At 38.3% G+C, this 16,998-nt stretch overlaps 1 protein-coding gene across 8 annotated transcripts in view; it reads left to right on the top strand.

The window, feature by feature from the left end:
• Positions 1–16,998, top strand: part of celf5a (cugbp, Elav-like family member 5a) — a 635,748-nt gene that overhangs the window by 605,892 nt on the left and 12,858 nt on the right. For 7 of the 8 annotated variants that reach the window (XM_051935295.1, XM_028816369.2, XM_051935294.1 and 4 more), the window contains exons 10-12: positions 802–888; positions 4,287–4,430; positions 15,884–16,048. In XM_051935295.1, the coding sequence (XP_051791255.1) occupies positions 802–888; positions 4,287–4,430; positions 15,884–16,011 (359 nt within the window). In that variant the 3' untranslated portion in view covers positions 16,012–16,048. Of the gene's footprint in view, positions 1–801; positions 889–4,286; positions 4,431–15,883; positions 16,054–16,998 lie in introns of those variants that run through there. The other variant, XM_051935293.1, reaches the window with a different exon arrangement.

Below are 16,998 nucleotides of genomic sequence, written 5' to 3'. Positions count from 1 at the left end.
ATCAGTGATAATAATTGATCTAATTAAATTAGCTGGTCTTTTTTTCTCTTCTCTTATTCAACCTTCAGAAAAGTACAATAGTATTATTTTTACATTTATACAATATTTGGAGATGTTTTTTCAATATCTTTCAATGCTTAACTCATTTTGTTCTGCTATTTTGACCATTTTCTGTGTAGTTCGCTTCTTTTGTTGTATCCTAATAAAGACAATTAAAAAGAAGCAGAGCAGACACTTGGGAAAACTACACTGAAGGATGAAAGGCTGCAATTACGTTAGCATCAGACCCACTAATTAGTAAATAATGGATTAAATAACCAGAAAATCTTGAATAGAACAATGAAAATCTGGGTAAAAGTATTGTTAAAAAATAAAAAATAAATTTACCATATAACTGTTTAGTATATTTTGATAAAGATATACCAAACTTAGTTTAATAATTTTTACATGACTCCATAATGTAATAACAGCTGATTTCATTAGTCTAGCAGTCCAATTAAAAACAGAAGTTGGTTGGAACAAAAACCTACAGCCAGAGGGTCTTCCCAGGACTGAGACTGAGGACCACTGCTCTAGTGTATATCGAACGACTTCAGTAGACACTGGCTGGTATAGCAGAGACTTAAAGGGGGGAGTATAAAAGCAGGCAATTAATACAAAATATGATGTGCTAGACTGACTAGAGGCTTAATTTAGCTTCATGTAAACTTATGTTTCAGAGACATGTACTAGACAAATAAAGGAGTCTGCTCTTTCTTTGTCTAATCATACTGTATATTTTTCATTACTTTTGTCAAACAGCTATCTATCCAGCCACCACTCTCACCCCAATTGGACAGACAATCCCGCAGCCTCCTCCTGTTATCCAGCAGCAGCAGCAGAGAGAAGGTAAGACTTGAGACGCCACTGGAGAGAAGGCATTTCTTCGAGATGTGATATCAGTATGTTCCTCAAGCAATCCATATCTACACATAGTTTAGAGAAGGATTCCCAGGTTCCTCCTCCTGCTTTTTACACTAATTCAGCCCATGTTTTAACTCAGTCATTTATGCCATTCATGTCCCTGGGTAAGGTATGATAACCTACTAACTGAGACCATTCCCCCAAAATACCTTACTGCTGCTCTAATGGCCTCTCCAGAGCCAAATAACCTACTAAGAGCTGAGATGGTTGCTCCATTTGCCTCTACGTAAGCCACATTATTACCAATTCAGACTGTTATGCCCGGTGTCTCTCACCCATTCTTAGACCCTGTTACTTCACTTGTAGTTTAGATGGCGTGTCTCTTTGTCTGTACTAATTGTCTCAATTGTCTCTGTGTCAAGCCCGTTCACTGTGTGACTACCAGTGTCTCTGAGTCAAGTCACCTTCCTTCTAGTTTAGATGGTCACTACTTGATCCATATCACTTTACTGACAGTTTAAATAGTTATTCTTTGACTCAGATCACTTTTCTTGTAGCGATAAGCATGAACAAGCAAGCATTGATTTGCAGGCATTTTTGTGAAAATTAGTTTTCTCACTAGATAGAGATTTTTGGAGGTTATAAAGCTTTTTTGAAGTGGAAATCCAGGTATTTTGCTGTCTAAAGCTTCTTTTACATTTTCATGTTGACCTGTATTCTTTTCTGCATCTGTGTATGTCATGTAATGTGCCACACACCAGTAAAATCAATTCAATTTATGTCCGACCTTAATATCACTGCAGAGAAGCGCAGTGTGTTTTTTAAAGATATGACATCCTGCATATTTTCCACACAAATACACCAAAACACCCCATTGTTCACATTACTGTGTTTTCTCCCAAAGGAAAAACTCACCACACGGGAATCTCCTATCCTCTGGCAGTACCTAGCAGGTGCCCTTTCCTGTTTTTTGATTCCCGTTAAAGAAGTTGGAGATATGCACTCTCCAAGTGCCATGAAGCTTCAAGTTTCTTTTCTGTTTTCAATGCATTGTTAAGACAGCAATTGCCAAGATTGTCTTCAAAATTAATTACTAGAACAAGTCTGGCAGCTCAACAAAATGACTGTAGTTGACAGTTTGGTGATTTTTTTCTTTTTTTTTTTGACTAGGGATCATTATTTAAATACTAAATGTTAGGCAGATGCATGTGGAATTAAAATATGAAAATGATCCCAGACAGAATCTATACTCCTTTCTTTGTGTGTCAATGAATTTTTCCAGATGTGAAACATTATTTGTTTGCCTATATTTTTTCCGTTTTGCTGTGAATTCAATTTTGCACAAATTATAGCACTACTTACATGTTATGATGGTTAAGGATAGTGTCTATTTTACTGTATATAGCTCATTTCTATACTAAATACCATGCCAAGATGTTTTACAATTGTTTATATATGTATTTTTTTAAATTAAAATATTGGCAGGTTATGTGACCTGCTCAAGTCAATACAGTGAGGGTATAAAAATGGTAGCCATTGGGCTTAAAGTGAAATGTTTCGCCCCCTAGATCACAAAATCTTCTTTCTATGAGTTCAGTGCCCATATAGACCAAGCCCCTCAGAATTATTTCTAGGAATTGGACTAAAAGTCTAAATGAGATAAGAATTTGTCACATCCCAGAGCAGGACATGAGAAGTAGCTATGAAGCATCCAGCACCCACTCCCAGTGAGGAGTTGAAGTTTGAGTTTCACAATCAATGATTTCATGATTTTATGGCACCCTGTGATGGTCTGGGTTGGCTCCACACTCCCCATTCCACTTGGAAGCCTTTTGAACCCGAAACCATTGATAGTCATGGACTGAGATGAGCTGGGCAAATGAGGACTCACACTTACAGTTGCTTTTATTAAAAGCAATTCCAAAGCCAGTGTTGTAATAAATAGTGCAGTGCATCCAAAGTCACTAAATAAATAATCCATGATACTGTGCGATGTGAAGGTTAAAAATCCATAATAAATAATTAAAAAAAAACAAGATTAAAATCCAGCAGGAAACAGTCTTTTCAAAACTCATGAGCCCTGGTGTATCCCTCAAAAATCCAACCTCCCCCCGGCTTATCCTGTTCAGATCTTGCATCACAAGGAGACGTCAACCAGCAGGCACAGAAAAACCATTATCTTGGCCCATACCCCCGCCACCAAACCCCTGATGTTCCACGTTGCACCTCTGAGCCCAACTCCCTTTGACTCCCTCTGCCATCCCAGGCCTTGCGGGGCAGTTCACCTGGAATATTTTTGGTTGCTTCTGCTCCCAGGCTGCTCAGCAGCGGTAACCCACTGCCCTCTGCTCTTGAGAACCAGCCACACACTCCATCCCCGGGGTTCACATTTCCATCTACCCGATTCCTCCCAGTTGCACTTGCTCTCTCTCATTCCTGCCCTTCTCCCGTCTATTGTTTCTCTCTCATTTTTATGTTCATCCCTGTCTTGTCTCATGCAGGCTTCTTATATTGCTTTGATTGGGCGTAGGTGTGACCCTAACCCTAACCCTAATTCTAACCATCTCAGGTAAGCATGAGGCACCTGATGGACGTTCACATACGCACCTGTGTGCACGATCAGCCAGGCACTCCAACCATCCCCGGAGCGGAGTGCTTTGATGCACACTGGCACCTGATTCCAAGCCTGCACGTCCTCGGGTGCAATTATTTATTTAAACTCTGCTCTATGCCACAAGTCACTTATCACACACCCCAAGACACAAAGTTGTACTTATGGAGGCCTAAATAAACCTAGTTTAGACAATGATTAAGATTTCCATCATGATCTAACTACCCTTTCAATTCAAAAAGAAACTATTAAATAAATCACATCTCCTTAACTTCAAGTTTAGCCAATTACTTACAAACCCTCTGATTTCCCAGTTCAGACTTTCTCTGTTTCCCATATAGAACCTCTGTTTGTTCAGGTGTCCTTATTGTGATTCCTAGCCTCATATCCTCAATTCCTATCCAGGATACAGAGGCTTTGTGTATATTAACCTGGCCTAAACTATCCACCGCTTATATGCTGTAAACAAGGGCACATCAGATCCTGATCTTCAATGATCCAAGGAATGACTTCAAGCTTAAAGTTGAACAAGTTAATCCCCTTGTCTCTGAGTGACTCCTCACTGACTGGACATTCTCATTTCTTCCCCCGTAATTTGATTAACCATATATGTCACTGGCTTCTATCCTGAATGTTTGCAAAGGTCTTTGGAGATTTTAGTGTCTCATTGAATTCTTAATTCTTTCATTACCCTTCCAAGACCACAAGATGCCTTTCTACTTGGGTGATACTATACTGCACTACTAGCTGTCCATACTTAATTTCCCGGCAGGACCAGAAGGCTGCAACCTCTTTATCTACCACCTACCCCAGGAGTTTGGAGACAATGAACTAATGCAGATGTTCCTACCCTTTGGCACAGTCATCTCTTCGAAAGTCTTCATGGACAGAGCAACTAATCAGAGCAAATGCTTTGGTACGTATGGGTCCCAGACTTGGTTGTAAGGATGAGGAAGAGGTATACTGTAAAGTGTTCATTTAATTTTTAAAAAATTGTGCTCTCTGTTATCTTGTCCTTTTTTATTTATTAGTTAGTATGCATATTTAAATGTGATGGCTTCAAACTACAACATACACAGACACACACATTAATGCATCACTGTTCATATGTTGTTGAATACAGATTGCTGCACCCAAACACATTAATTCAGTTTGAATGCACGGCAAACATTTTCAGTCTTTTTATGACTGTTAATAATAGGCAGCACTCTGTTACGCAGTGGTAACGCTCCTGCCATGCAATAAGGTTTGTGTCTCATGTTCTCCCCCATGTCTGCATGGGTTTCCTCTGGGTGCTCCAGTTTCCTTCCACAGCCCATAGAAATGCAGGTTAGGTGGACTGATCGTGCTAATTTGGCCCTAGTATGTGTGTGTGTGTGTATGAGGGTATGTTCACCCTGTGATGTACTGGCACCCTGTTCAGGGATTGTTCCTGCCCCGAGCTTGTTGGGATAGGCTGTAGCCCCCTGCAGCACTTCTGAGGACTAAGTGGGCTTTAAAATGGTATGGTATGGTACGACTGTTAAACAACCACCAGGCTGTGCTCACTGAGCTTACCATAGCGAGGCAATAGTTGAGTCCAATTAGATCATTTTTACTTTGGGACATTTGAACAACTGCTGTAATACACAAAAATAAGAACATGTAAGCATGGTGTAACATTAGGAGTGTTCAGAGACTTGTTTAGCTGGCTTAAATGCTGGCATATTTTTCAATTTTCTAGTCACTTCATCAAAGAGTTTGTTATCACAATTTTGTGTATTATATATTTTTGTAATAGTGAGTCATAATCAAAGTAACAGAATGTAATTACATATACTACAAGTGTAGATAAAATATGCTTTTAATGCCATTTTATCATTTTATGTGGCTGAAACTGCATAGACTGCAGATTCCAAAACATTTATGTGCTCTTGTTAGCTGTTGGATGTGGAAGGACTATGGCAAATTATAGTTCAAATTTCTTAAACATATAGAAGTGCCTGATTGAGATTTAATGTAAGTGCTGAAGTCTCAAGGCCTCCTATATAACATTGTGCATAGAATGCACACTAAAACATGGCGTACGGACAAAATTGGAAATGTGTGTACACACAAAAAAGATTCAGAAGCGTTAAACTGTGCATAAGCAAAGTTCCACACACCTCCCTTTTATAAAACCCTATCAATGTGAATTTTAATGCTCATGCACGAGCCTACAGCCTCACCCCAACTCCTCCCAGAATTTTGCCTATATGAATATGCAAATCAATATAAATAGCCCTTCCATTCAGTGTTTTGTTAAAAGACAATGGCAAAAAAGTACATAGAAAAAAAGAAGAATTTCAGTGAATGTGAAGTGGAGGCAAGGAAAAATGTACTATTTGTTAGTTTAAGCAGTGGTATAAGCAACAAAAGGAAGTTGATAGAGCAATACAGTGTGCCACAGACATTCGAAAGTTCAAGTTCAGACAGTCGCAACAATAGCCATAATAAAAAAGAAGTGGTCAGATGTCAAAGTTAATGTGAAAAGGCGAATCGCAGCACACCATCTGTTTATTGTGTTTCAGACAATATTACAAAAGCTGTCCCTTGTGCCGAGGATGTGACTCCAGGCGGTGATGGTGCTGCTATGCCAAACACCATCCTCAGGTACCAGCTGTGCACACACCTCTGCCTCGGAAACAGCTGATAGACGCTGTTTTGGAGTCACAAAATGCAGTAGTGAATGCTATAGGAGATGTGGCCAATGAACTAAGGAATATAAGGGCTGTAATATGTGATATTGACCACATATTAAATGAATTGGTAAAAAAATAAATCCTGCATCTGATTACCCATTTTTACATTCTGCCAATTACACTCAAATGAAGATATAATGCTGTACAATTTGGCTGATCATTTGGTGTTTGAGGGTCAGGTTCATCATATTCCATCTCTTTAGGTACGGGCAAGCCATGAATGTGTGGCATATTATGCCACACGCTACATGCTTGCACAATGTGATACATTTTCTGTGGTCTATAGAGCAGCACATTAATAGAGTGGAAATGCTTTAGATTTACATAAGCAAATTAATTCTCTGAAGATGCCTTTGTAGTGTAGCATCAGCGCTGAGAGCCACAATGGATCGATTCTTTGCTCTTTACATGGCTCTTTGAGGTCTCTCACTATCCTTAATAGGACTGCTTAACTTTTGCCGCACTAACTAGAAAAAAACTCCTGTGACTGTGTGGAGTTGCCATTTTTATAGGCTCTCTTACTATAGATGATGTAATGGCAGCTCATTCTTTTGGTGATTCATCCCTAGTTAATGTAACTTGTCTAGCATCATTGCAATAGTAATGTGTGTGCAGTTGACCGCTCCGATTACATTTGGAAATCTGGATGTTCCTGCGAATTGCACTTTGATGTTTGCCAGTTCAGCCACAGTGTAAATCTTTAAATGCCTATCAGACAGCCTTGGTGTCACAATCCTTCCTAATCCATTAACAGCTGTGTTTGGTGTTCTTCCAGATGGGCTTAAGGTGCAGAAGGACAAACAAACTGTAATTGCCTTTACTTCACTATTGGCACATAGACTTATCTTGCTCAATTGGAAGAATTCTAACCCACCTGTTTTAAGTCAGTGGGTAACTGATGTTATGTATTATTTGAAATTGGAAAAAATCTAATTCTCACTTAGAGGATCTAAGAATCTAATCAATAACATTTTAGAATAGCATTTAAATTGCATTTAAATAAATAAGCACTTAAATTGAAGAAGTTGATTCTCTTCCCTTATTTATTTTATTTTTATTTATTTATGTATTTATTTACTTATTTTTCCTACTATTAAAGTCTTACTCTGTTGGCCTAGGTCTCTTTCTCATGGGTGGGGGTTGATCTGATGTGAACTTAATTTGTAAAATTTGACTTGTTTGTAAGGAATGTTATTTGCTTTTAATAAATTAAATAAAATGCTTTAAAAAAACAAAAAAACAAAACATAGTGTAAGAAAATCTTGTATATCTGGATAACAAGTGGATAAAACCATTCCGTACAGCTGGTATGGCGAGACTCAGTGATGTTTGTGAAATACCCGAATGGTCAGCAAGTTCACGTTAAAAAGCTCCTGTAGCTAAAAACCCGAGAGTGGACAGAATTTGCAAAAGAGTAGGTAAAGCACAATTCCACAAAGTCTTCCTTTGTAAAGCTGCCGTCAGTTCAGTACACAGCTCTAAGTGGACAGCTCTTAGAAAACAAAATCGACTTAGAAGCCAGTCATCATCATCTCTAAATACACACTCTCTTCTAATTCTTCCATTTGCTATTTCTTCTAACAATGCTAAAGCAGCTATGGTAGTTGGAAACGTTTGGCCATTCCGTGCAACATTATATTGTTACAGAATGATTGCAATCAAATGAATTCACAAATAACAATATTTCTAAATGGTATGCAATTCATTTCTTTATATTTCATAAATATAGCATCATGGACGAAAATCTAAAAAAGAAGGGTAAACGACACAGAAACACAGTAGCACTGCTTTGACGCTGAGTGCCGCCCCTTTGCAAAACTGAGCAGAAAAGTGCTTACACACTGTGTGAGGCTGCCATGAAAATGTGCGTGGTTTTACATGAGGTTAAGTTTTTATACATCTCGAAGCGAGCAGTGAAATGGGTGTACAAAACGTTTTTGTGTGTATGCACCTTTTATACATTAGGCCCTAAAACTTTACTGATAAATTGTAATGTCAGAAAAAGCTGAATCATTTTATTTTTACATAATGCTTAAAAATTCTTAAGTGTAACAAATATTCTGTGTCAGTATACTGTAGCATAAAGTGCACCAAACCATTTTTCATACATTTCTACATAAAATGCTTTTATTTTTTACTTTTACGGACATGAACATTATATCACTTACCTGATTCGATTTCACGGAACAAGAGAAGTGAGCTGCTGTGACTGAGGTTTGTACAACATGTCACGCAGCAACAGAGATGAGTGTGAGATATGGCAGAGGGAGAAACCAGAAGTTAGCCTATAACAAGACCTATCTCTACATTCTAGTACAGTAAGGGACAGTACTTACTTTTACGGTATGAATTCATAAACAATATCATCACTACCATACTGAATAAAAAAACAATGTAATTATTAGCAAAGTGAATAAATAAATACACATCTAATGTCAAACTTTCCTTATATGGTAACACTCAGCCATCAAACCCTGCGTACAGCACATCTGACACCCGGTGTTCTGCTTCAGTTCTGCTATACAACTGCCGGTGTTTTCCTGTTTTGCCATCAGTAGTGGCTGTAGAACAAGAAAAAGATAAATATGTAAAAAATATAAAAGTTAAGGAAACCATAAAATTAAATGTAAAATTGAAGCATTGAATTAACTCCTAGTTGAAGCTGCACAGAATATTCCACTGTTTCAAGATTGAGGCGTTTACAAATTTGCCAATGCTTTTCAATGGGAGGTTTTGAAATTTACAAAATGTGTAAATTATGTGTGCCATATTCAAGATATCTCAACGAAAAGTGAACTGAAATATAAGTGTGTCAAGAAAATTGTCCAATTGGTCCAAGGTGTTACAGATGGACAGACTGACAGACATAACTCTTGCAGTAGGCGCTTTCATATTAACGATATATGCATCAGGTAAGCAAAAATTAAGTGAGTTTTATATGGGCCAAATCCTTTGTCTTGATGAGTCTGGTTGGTCTGTCTCCTTATTGCAGCACATGTAGGTCTTACAAATGACAAAAATGGGACACTGTTCTGCCAAAAAGTTAAAATAACAGGCCACTACAGCAAAATGAAGAAACAAAAAAAACTGGACCGGTAGATTAACCATAAGTCAAATGCATGAGCAGGATCAATAGACGTTAAAGCTTTCAGAACAAAAATAACAAATCAAAATCCTTAGCCAATTGTCATTGCCACCAAAACTTGTCCTAAATCAAAGCCCCATTTAATTTGAACAAAAAGAACAGCACATCAAGTGTTGTCCATAACAATAATGTTGATTAGCGCACATTGACCACACACCCTAGAAAGAGTCATCAAAGCACCAAAACAGAAGGTGGGGCACCCACGGCACCCACAAAAAAACAAAACCTAAAATAAGCATTGTGAAAACTTTTATTTAGGAAATATTATTATTTTTAAATTGTAGGAATTCTAACTACCAAAAAAAATAATTTTAATATCAGGAAAACATTTATTTGAATAATAAAAAATAATAAAAAGAAACGCATATTATAAATTTCTATGTAACTACTCATGCCATTAGTTGCTAACTTGAAAATGTGATACACAATTTATGGAGTTTATGACTGACTGACTGACTGTTGCAACATCTGCCACTGACAACGTAGGGCTAGGATCTAACTATAAATACACTGTAGTCAAGCCTGGAGTGTCATGCACTTTTCTCCAATGAATGTGACTTTTCCCTTTAGTCTGATGAACTCCATATTTAAAAATGTGAAAGTAACAGTGCAGATTTTGTGTTCAAACAGCATTGTAACTTATGAAAAAATCCGGATTTGTTGAATTCTATGATTTAACCCAAACAAGGAAAGCCAGGAAGTACCCACAACATACTTTACCAAGCACAAAATAAATTCAAAACACAAATTTCAATGTTCTCTCTTTAAAATGAAAAATTCCAAACAAAGGAACAAAAAAGAGTAGAAACAGATTTTCGAAACATTGAAATAAACGAACCACTTAGCCAAAGTTACAAATAGAAAATCGAATTCCTATTAACAAGAAAAAAGTCAAAAACTAAAGAATCAAAATTCCAAAAGTTTACAAGAGAAAACATAAAGCAGAGCCAAAGAATAACACTAATATGAGATAGATAGATAGATAGATAGATAGATAGATAGATAGATAGATAGATAGATAGATAGATAGATAGATAGATAGATAGATAGATAGATAGATAGATAGATAGATAGATAGATACTTTATTAATCCCAATGGGAAATTCACAATTCACATGAGCTAATGCCATTGCCATCTGGTTAAGAAACCAGGCATCTTAAAGGAACGCTTCACCCAAAAATAATATTTTTTTAACATGTTAGTCACCCCATATATTTACAAGTGGTGGCAGAGAGGTTTTAAGCCGACTGAAGAGAAAAATGTTTTTGACATTATAGAAGCCAATATTAAGCAATTCTATATAATGGCGACTGATGTGAAAAACCTCCAAGCAAAAAAGAAAAAAATCTCATGTTACTCGTATCGCATCATCCACATATTAGCTATCCAGTCAGATTCTCAAATGTCCAAAATGCATGCTTTTTTGATAATAAATTATTAAATAATTACTTAAAAAATAATTAGTTCACATCATAAGCAGGAAATTAATGCCTCATAGGGCTGACCTTTGAACTCTTGACCAATGAATGAGGGAGAGGAAAGGCGCTATATGATAGATAGATAGATAGATAGATAGATAGATAGATAGATAGATAGATAGATAGATAGATAGATAGATAGATAGATAGATAGATAGATAGATAGATAGAAGAGGGAGTGGGGGGAAATTCTGAGAATGACAAAAGTAAAAAGATCAAAAGTCACAAAAAAAATCTTAACAATGAAGATGAATATTTTAATTTATATGTAACATGTTAAAATAATGGTGTGTAGGGGACTACATTTTCATTATTAGTCCAAAATCAAATGGAGTCTGTCAGAATGGGTTGGGTGTGGGTGTTAGGGGTTCTCCCTGTAGATCCTGGAGTGAGAATATGAGGGAGTGATGGGAATTTGATGGGAAATATAGTGTAACCCTGACTAGGTAACAATTGAAATAAGGACATTTTTTAACTTTTGTACAGTTAATGTCTGCATGATCACATATGAAATTGAATGTAAGTAAATGTAAGGTACTATATGTAGGAAGTAGAAATGTTAGATTTAAATACACACTGGGAGGTTTGAAACTTGAAAGTAAACCTTATGAGAAGGATTTAGGAGTCGTAGTGAACTTGACAGTATCAACTTCCAGAAAGTGTTCAGAAGCCATTGAGAAGGGTAACAGAATATCAGGTTATATAGCGCCTTGATGTGTGGGGTTCAAGTCCAAGGAAGATATGCTGAGGCTTTATAACACACTGGTGAGGCTTAATCTTGAGTTCTGTGTGCAGTTTTGGTCTCCAGGCTACAAAAAGGCTATAACAGCGCTAGAAGAAGTCCAGAAAAGAGTGACAAGGCTGATTCCAGGACTGCAGGGGATGAGTTTTCAGGAAAGAATATAAAGGCTGAGCCTTTTCAATTTAAGCAAAAGGAGAATAAGAGGAGACATGATTGAAGTGGGGTGGCACAGTGGCGCAGTGGGTAGCGCTGCTGCCTCGCAGTAAGGAGACCAGGGTTTGCTTCCCAGGTCCTCCCTGCATGGAGTTTGCATGTTCTCCCCGTGTCTGCATGGGTATCCTCCGGGTACTCCTGTTTCCTCACACAGTCCAAAGACATGCAGGTTATGTGCATTGGCGATTCTAAATTGTCCCTAGTGAGTGTGTGTGTGTTTGTGTGTGTGTGTGTGTGTGCGCGCGCCCTGCCTGGGGTTTGTTTCCTGCCTTACACCCTGTGTTGGCTGGGATTGGCTCCAGCAGACCCCCATGACCCTGTGTTAGGATATAGCGGGTTAGATAATGGATGGATGGATGATTGAAGTGTTTAAATTTATGAGCGGATTTAGTTCAGTGGATCGAGACTGCTATTTTAAAATGAGTTTCCTCCAAAACACATTTATGTTCATGTATAGGCCCATTGCCGAACTAACACTGCAAATGACCAATAAACAGAACTCAGTAATTGGTATCAGTGCATTTGTATATACCAATAGGCCCATGGCAGTACTATTGGTGCATCTGACCAAAAATGAGCTGTTGTATTGGGTCTTTGCAAATCTCTGTGCATTTATAGGCTTATTGTCCTAACAGTTCTAAGGTGTTTTAGTGTGTCTACATTTAAATATAGGTCTGTGGCCTAACCATTGCTTCAGATGGGTAATAATAAGCAGGGTCAAGATAAATGTCTATGCATTTATTTTTATTAATAAGCCCATAGGACTGCAGGTGCCACAGTTTGGCATATATGAATGGTGTAGCAAAATGAAAAAAAATCAGTTTAATAAAAATATATAGAATAGAATGAGAAGAGAGAAGACCAAAAACAAACAAACAAACAAAACAACAGTTAATATACTGGAAGAAAACACAACCCTGCTGATCCATAGCCTTAGGAATAAGCAAGTCAACCTTTGCTTGTTGTAAGCCAATGAGCTCCTCATCTTCTCCCCTATCTTTCTATAGTATGATATTCTATGCGCTAATGTCCAAAACTTCTTCATAAAAATACTGTACATTGGTCTGTCTCCATTTCTGAAGAGGTTCTACTCTGTTCTGTCTTTCCATAGCCAGGAGGAGTAGCTTGGTAAAGGTGTTAGGGGGCACCAAGTACCACAGTAGGTTTCTAAACTGCCACAATTTACTTTTAGGAGACAACAGTTCTGTGCATCACTAATGGGTCTCCAGGCTGGATTTCAGTGCTTGGACTGACTCAGCCTTCCTTACTCTGCCATTTAAATCTTTCAGTGGATTTGTGGCCCTGTAGCTTGAGGCTGTATGTCTCACACAAGTTTTGTTTATCCTTGGAAATGAAAGAAGGCCTGCGTCTAATGATTGGGATGTAGGTGCTGATGAGCTGCTTTAGGTAGAAGGGAATTACTCATTCATAGCTGTATAACCGTTATAAATTAGAAAAATAACATCTTTATATATGCATGTTAATGTGCTAAATAAAAATGAAAGTTAACTCTGCACACGTTTGTAATTATCACATATCTTAATCATTTTATCTCTCTATGATATACTCTGTAACTTTATGTGCACAGCATTTATTGGGTTGATCAGGCACATTGGATTCAGAGACCCCTTCACTTTCTACACACTTTTCGTTTTGTAGATTTAATTTTCAGTGGGCAAATTTTCCATTTTTGTTCATCACCCTACACTCAATAACTCATAATGACAACGTGAAAACATTTTCAGAAAGGGTGGAAAATGTATTGAAAATCAAAAACTGAAATCTCTCATTCATCTAAGTAGTCAGACCCTTACTTCAGTATTTATAGAAGCCCCTTTGGCAGCAAATCCAGCTTCAATTCTTTTTGGGTAAGCCTCTACAAGCTCTTCACATGAGCAGTTTAAGCATTTCTTCCTGGTAGATCCTCTCAAGCTCCATTAAACTGCCATCTTCAGGCCTCTCCATAGTTGTCAAAGTCAGGACTTTGGCTGGGCCTCTCAAGGACTGTCAGAGAGCTATGCCAAAGCCACCCCAACATTGTCTTGGCTGTATCCTTTGGGTTATTGTTTCACTGAAGGTTGAACCATTCCTCCAGTCTGTGAACATGTGCACTCCAGAGCAGGGTTTCTTTGATATCCTCTCAGTATTTGACTCATTTATCTTCATCATTTCCTCACTTCTGACCAACCTCTTTGTCCCTGCCACTGAGAAGCATCCCCATAGCAGGATGCTACCATTGCCATAATGGTTATATTAGGCAGGTGATGAGCAGTGTCTTCATCAGACATAGTACTTGGACATTTGTCCGAAGAGTTCAGTTTTTGACCCATCAAATAAGAGAATCTTTTTCCTATGCTACCTGAGTCTATTAAATGCCGTTTGGCAAACTTCAAGCATGAGTTAGCCATTCTACTATAAACACCTGATTGATTTAGTGCTGCGCAGATGGCCATCCTTCCATTAAGTTCTCCCATTTCAGCAGAGAATTTCTGAAGCTCTGTTGAAGTGACCATTGGGTTGCTGGTCACGTCATTGACCAAGGCAGTTCTTGCCCATTTACTCAATTTGGCCAATCGGTCAACTCTAGAATTAGTCCTGGTGGTTTCAAACTTCTTCAATTCCACAGTTATCAAGGCCATTGTGCTCCTGGGAACATTCAAAGCTTTAGAAATGGTTTTTCCCTGACTTGTGTCTCACCATTATTTGATCACGGGTGGTCTACAGAGAGAGTTCTTTGGACTTCATGGCTTGGATTTTGTCCTGACAGGTAAGGTGAGTGTCTTTCTAAATGAGTTCTAGTCAATTGAGTTCGACATTGGTGGACTCCAGTCAAATTCTGGACACATCTCTAGGAGAATTAGAGTAAACTTGACGACAATTTGGAGTGTGACAGCAAAGGGTCTGAATACTTAAATAAATGAGAGATTTCATTTTTTTTATTTTTAATAAAATTACCAACCTTTCTGAAGCCATGCCTTTATTTTGGGGTTCATTCTGGGTTATTGAGTGTACAGTAGACTGATGGGCAAAGATGGCAAAATGATCCATTTAAAGATAAATCTACAACACAATGATGTGCCGTAGAATGTGAATATGAATACTTTCTGAATCCACTGTATTGTAAATGAATTGAGAGACAGCAAAAACAGGAAAGGGAGGGCAAGACAAGAAAAGTAAATGAATGAAAAATGGGAACAGATAAGGATAGGAGTGGGAATGAAGGCACTTGTGTGTTTGCATGCAGGAACAGTTGTTTCATATCAAAACTTGACTTTTTTTATTAGCTTATATTTCTGATCATCATTTTATTTTTTTGGTGTAATTTATGTTTTGTTTTGCTTCTATTATTTACTGTAATGTGTTTGTTTGTTCACACATATGGTTTTGGAGTTTAATGCTCTAAAAACATAATGTCAAGCCAATAAAGCACCTTTGAAATTGAGAGAGGGCGCGAAAGAGAGAGACAGACTTTATTATGGATGCACATTTGTTTTCAGTGCAGGAAATGGCCGTCCCGCACAAAATTGATTTCTGCCAGGTCTCTGGGGGACTTGATAACAAATAAATTCACAAGAGAAGGGCCATTTGCAGTATTGATGAATACACTATTGCATTTACGCCGTAATGTCAGAGCCGGGGAATGGGCCTCCTTCGGGGCGATTAATCTTCGAAATCTACAGAGGGATGAGCCAAGATTGATGGTCCTGGGATGGGTGCTTTGGCTGCCTTGTCACTCCCTGCCCCCCCCCCACCTTGCTTAGGGACCAGGGCAGCTGCCTGAATGTGGCATCAGGGGACATTAAAGGGTCCCCTCTTGCTCATTACGCGAGTCATTGGCTTTTGCTAATGAAATAGATGTTGCCAGGGAGCACATGGAGTAAAGCCTGCACCGACTGACATCACTGATCTCCAAGCGTGGCGCTGTTTGTCTCATCTGCTGTGGCTATGGAATGGAGAAGCAGCTTCTCTTTTAAAAAAAGACCAATCATTATATTCTTTTTTACTTTTTTACGTCAAGGAAGATTTGCTAAGCACTTCATTTTTAACTGTTGTTTCTTTATGCCCCTCAGGTTTTGTGAGTTTCGATAACCCTGCCAGCGCTCAAGCTGCCATCCAAGCCATGAATGGCTTCCAAATCGGCATGAAGAGATTGAAAGTTCAGTTAAAGCGGCCAAAAGATGCCAGCCGTCCATACTGACAGAACCAGCGGGTTAACCTCCACTGTGACAGCACAGGTGAGCTGTTTCGGCAAAGGTAGATGGGGGGCAGCACCATGAGAACCAGTAATATTCTGAATTAACACTGTGGTTAAGTGTAAGGGAATACAATGTCAGGCTTTCCTTCAGGATGGGTGAATAGTGGGATAGGTGTGCATAATCATGCATTTGGGGAAGCAGGCACATAAGAAGGTTAAGTTTGTTTCAGGCCTCACCCTCACAAGTACTAATGCAGTGAGATGACATGACATGTCTCCAATTCAACATCCATTCATTCATTGCCCAGATCAGAAAATGCCAGTCTGTTGCTGGACATTCTAATAAACGAATGCCAATGTAATCTTACACTGTGCTGTCAATGGAGATGTGGCAGATACCTGACAAAAATCCACATCAGAGCTTAAGAAATTTTGCAGAAAAAGAAGAAACCATTCTTACTTGGTTAAATAATTTAAAGTTTTTTTTAAGTTATTTTAAGTTAGTCTCTTTGTTATGAGGTGTATTTCAACTCCATATGACCTAAGATTAAGAGCATCCTAGACTTTCCAATTCATTATTTTTCAGTACTGTAATGCGGTACTAGTAGCTGGAACATTAAAAACCTCTAGACAGACCAACTGTGAACAAAAATGTCCTTGATTCTATAAAATGTATTGACTGAGACTTGGGGTCTTTCACTATGATAAATGAACTTGAAAATAAGGCTTTCAGATCTTTCAGTCTTCACAGGCTCTCATATATTTGATTGAATGACAGGCCAAATGGTGCATAATGGTGGGTTTGGTGATAAAAGTCTTTCTGAGGAATTCACACTGTCCACAGTCCAAGTCGCCGAGTCTGCTTTTCTCCAAGTTCTCGGCTAATCTCCCACAACCCGAAGATGTTCATAAACATAAACTCACAGGTGGCGCAGGGGTAGTGTTGCTGCTTTGCAGTAAGGAGACTGTGGAAGATTGTGGGTTCACTTC

The sequence above is a fragment of the Erpetoichthys calabaricus genome, chromosome 12 (assembly GCF_900747795.2).
Source record: "Erpetoichthys calabaricus chromosome 12, fErpCal1.3, whole genome shotgun sequence".
Classification (NCBI taxonomy): domain Eukaryota; kingdom Metazoa; phylum Chordata; class Cladistia; order Polypteriformes; family Polypteridae; genus Erpetoichthys; species Erpetoichthys calabaricus.
The sequence above is the reverse complement of the archived record's forward strand: the minus strand, read 5'-3'. Positions and strand labels throughout refer to the sequence as shown.